This window comes from Zeus faber (genome assembly GCF_960531495.2).
Source record: "Zeus faber genome assembly, chromosome: 7".
In the NCBI taxonomy this organism is placed as follows: Eukaryota; Metazoa; Chordata; class Actinopteri; order Zeiformes; family Zeidae; genus Zeus; species Zeus faber.
Window position 1 is genome coordinate 33819310 of NC_137203.1, and position 2799 is coordinate 33822108.

General features: G+C 43.2%; 1 protein-coding gene across 1 annotated transcript in view; it reads left to right on the top strand.

The window, feature by feature from the left end:
- gcnt4a (glucosaminyl (N-acetyl) transferase 4a) overlaps positions 1 to 1081 on the top strand; it is a gene marked incomplete at both ends in the record, with an annotated part of 1299 nt that extends 218 nt beyond the window's left edge. The window contains one exon of the mRNA XM_080004337.1: positions 1 to 1081. This exon is cut by the window's left edge and continues 218 nt beyond it. Coding sequence (XP_079860463.1) covers positions 1 to 1081 — 1081 coding nt within the window.
- Between the last annotated feature and the right edge of the window lie 1718 nt (positions 1082 to 2799).

Genomic DNA, 2799 nt, shown 5'->3' on the forward strand with positions numbered 1-2799 from the left:
GGAGATAGGCAAAGCTCTGGAGGTACGAAGAAAAGTTATTGAGGATGTTGATGACGACAGCATTGTCTCTTTAACTTCAGACTGTCAGAGGATCATCAAAACAAGAGGATATGATGATGTGCCCCTGTCAGTTGAGGAACGCCAGTTTCCCCTTGCTTATTCCCTGGTAGTTCACAAGAATGCAGTGATGGTGGAGCGCATTCTTCATGCAATTTATGCACCTCACAACATCTATTGCATTCACTATGACAAGAAGTCGTCTCCTGCTTTCATCAAAGCCATGAAAAACCTTGCGCACTGTTTCCCCAACCTGTTTATTGCCTCCAAACTTGAGTCTGTGGAGTACGCTCACATCACTAGGCTCAACGCAGACCTTAACTGCCTCTCTGACCTGTTGAAGTCAGAGGTAAAATGGGAGTATATTATTAACTTGTGTGGCCAGGATTTCCCCCTTAAATCAAACTATGAATTAGTCACAGAGCTCAAGAAGCTCAATGGAAGCAACATGCTGGAGTCCAGCCGACCCAGCGAGCTGAAGAAGCAGCGCTTCCTCTTCCAGCACGAGTTGAAGAACATGCCTTATGAGTACCACAGACTACCTGTCAAAACCACAAGGCCCAAGGACACAGCTCCCCACAACATTGAAGTTTTCATCGGAAGTGCATACTTTGTCCTGTCACGGGACTTTGCCGGTTATGTGGCTAGCAACCAGGTGGCCATGGACTTTCTGGGCTGGTCCGCAGACACATACTCACCAGATGAACATTTCTGGGCCACGTTAGTGCGGATTCCCGGGGTTCCAGGCCACATTCCCAGGTCGGACCCTGATGTTACTGACCTGCAGAGCAAGACGCGGCTGGTGAAATGGAATTATCTGGAAGGATTGCTATATCCCCCCTGCACTGGCATCCACATGCGTAGTGTTTGCATCTATGGATCAGCAGAGCTCCACTGGCTGTTGAACTATGGCCACTGGTTCGCCAACAAATTTGATTCCAAAGTGGACCCAATCCTTATAAAATGTTTGGAAGAGAAGCTGGATGAGAAGAGGCGTTACAGAGGGAACATGTTATTGAAATGACAATTTTTTTTTTTTTACAGCAAAGTGGAAAGGTTGTGGTGGTATCTGCAGGTTTTGGCTGTACTGTCAAAATAGGATTTTTCTCTTGCAAAAAGAAAAAAATCAGGTTCTGTAAAAACCAAACTTTCTATTCCTCCATTATTTTTTAAATTTTCACAGCAAATACATTGAAAACAACTAGTGCCTATTTCAATAATGCGAATAGTGGTACTACAAATAATCTGTCTGCAGCAGACGTTCTCACGTATGCTGCATTCCATTGAAGTTGGCACTTTACAAGTAGATCAATCTAGCCACATACTTGGAAATGTGTAAAGGAATAGCCATTTAAGTTAGAATTCCAATTTGTAATTTCAGAGCAGTTTGTGCCTGAGTTTGCAGAGATAAAAGACCTAATGAAACAGCAACATCGCGGCACAAACCATTGACTGTGAAGTTCCCTTTGCATTGTTTGTTATTTGAAAACATGACTAACTTCAATCGAAACAACGCTGTGTTTTTAGTTAATGTGCAGATGCTTATAGAATTCACAAGCCAAACAAAAGAAATTCAAATTTCACTGTGTCAGTTCAGATCTTTCATTCTGTTCAGCCAAATTTTGTCACTGCTGTTTTTTGAATAATCACATTTACTGCAGGTATCCATGTGTGGCAGTTTCACCTGCCACACACCGCCTAGTGGCATTTTCAGAGCCCTCTGACACAGGCATGGGGTTGGAAAGTACCAGTTTATTATAGAGTGGACAAAATGGAAAAAGCCTGGAGCAGATGCAAAACATATAATAAGGGATCCTCTCCTGTGTGTGTGGGGTTAGGGGTTTTACCTGTTGCTTGTTGATTACTCTAACGAGCAACAGACGTACAGCCACCTTGATCCTGGGCCCAATTACCCAGATCCAAGACATTGTGGCTGCTTAAACCACACCACCCCCACACCACACCATGTTGTCCCCAAACAAAGGCAATAAAACACATAGCTCTGAATTTTGCACTTCCCACTTGGACCTACCGGTTTCCAACTTCAGATGGAATCAGCAATATACCTTCTACCTTACATCTTCGTTCTTTGCTTTTAAGAGATAATGGGAGATGCCTGTGGTGTGGGGGTGGTGTGGTTTGAGCAGCCACACCTGTTCTGGGTCCAGGGAATTGGGGCCCTGGATCAGTGTCATTGATTGGTCTAACAAGCAACAGGTAAAACCACCATCCCTACTCACACATGAGAGGAGCCCTCGTCATGACATGCTGTCCATCTGCTCCAGGGCTTGTTCCAACTAGCCCCCTCTCTGCAATAAATAGGTATGTTCTCAACCCAATCATGTGTCTCTGTGCCGGAGGGCCCTGAAAACACCACTTGGGTGGCGTGTGGCAGACAAAATTGCCACAATCCCCATTAATGAGACGTGAAACTTGAAATACCAGCCATATATGTCACATATGTCATTATGTCCAATGAGGGTTTTAGAACACAATAGTTGAGGGGAAAAAATGTGCAGCACCAAAGACCCATTTGTTGTTACTTTTATTTGTTACATAATTAAACACCTTATTGAGATGGTAGTGGATTTTATTTCTAATTCCGGAGGTCAACCCACTCTGAATGTTGACATTTGCTATTTCTCTTGATTAATTTATTTAAAAATAAATGTAATATAGCGCACATTGTTTCTAATGCATTGATTATATTTCATTCAACAGTATCTTTTATTAAGGAGGAGT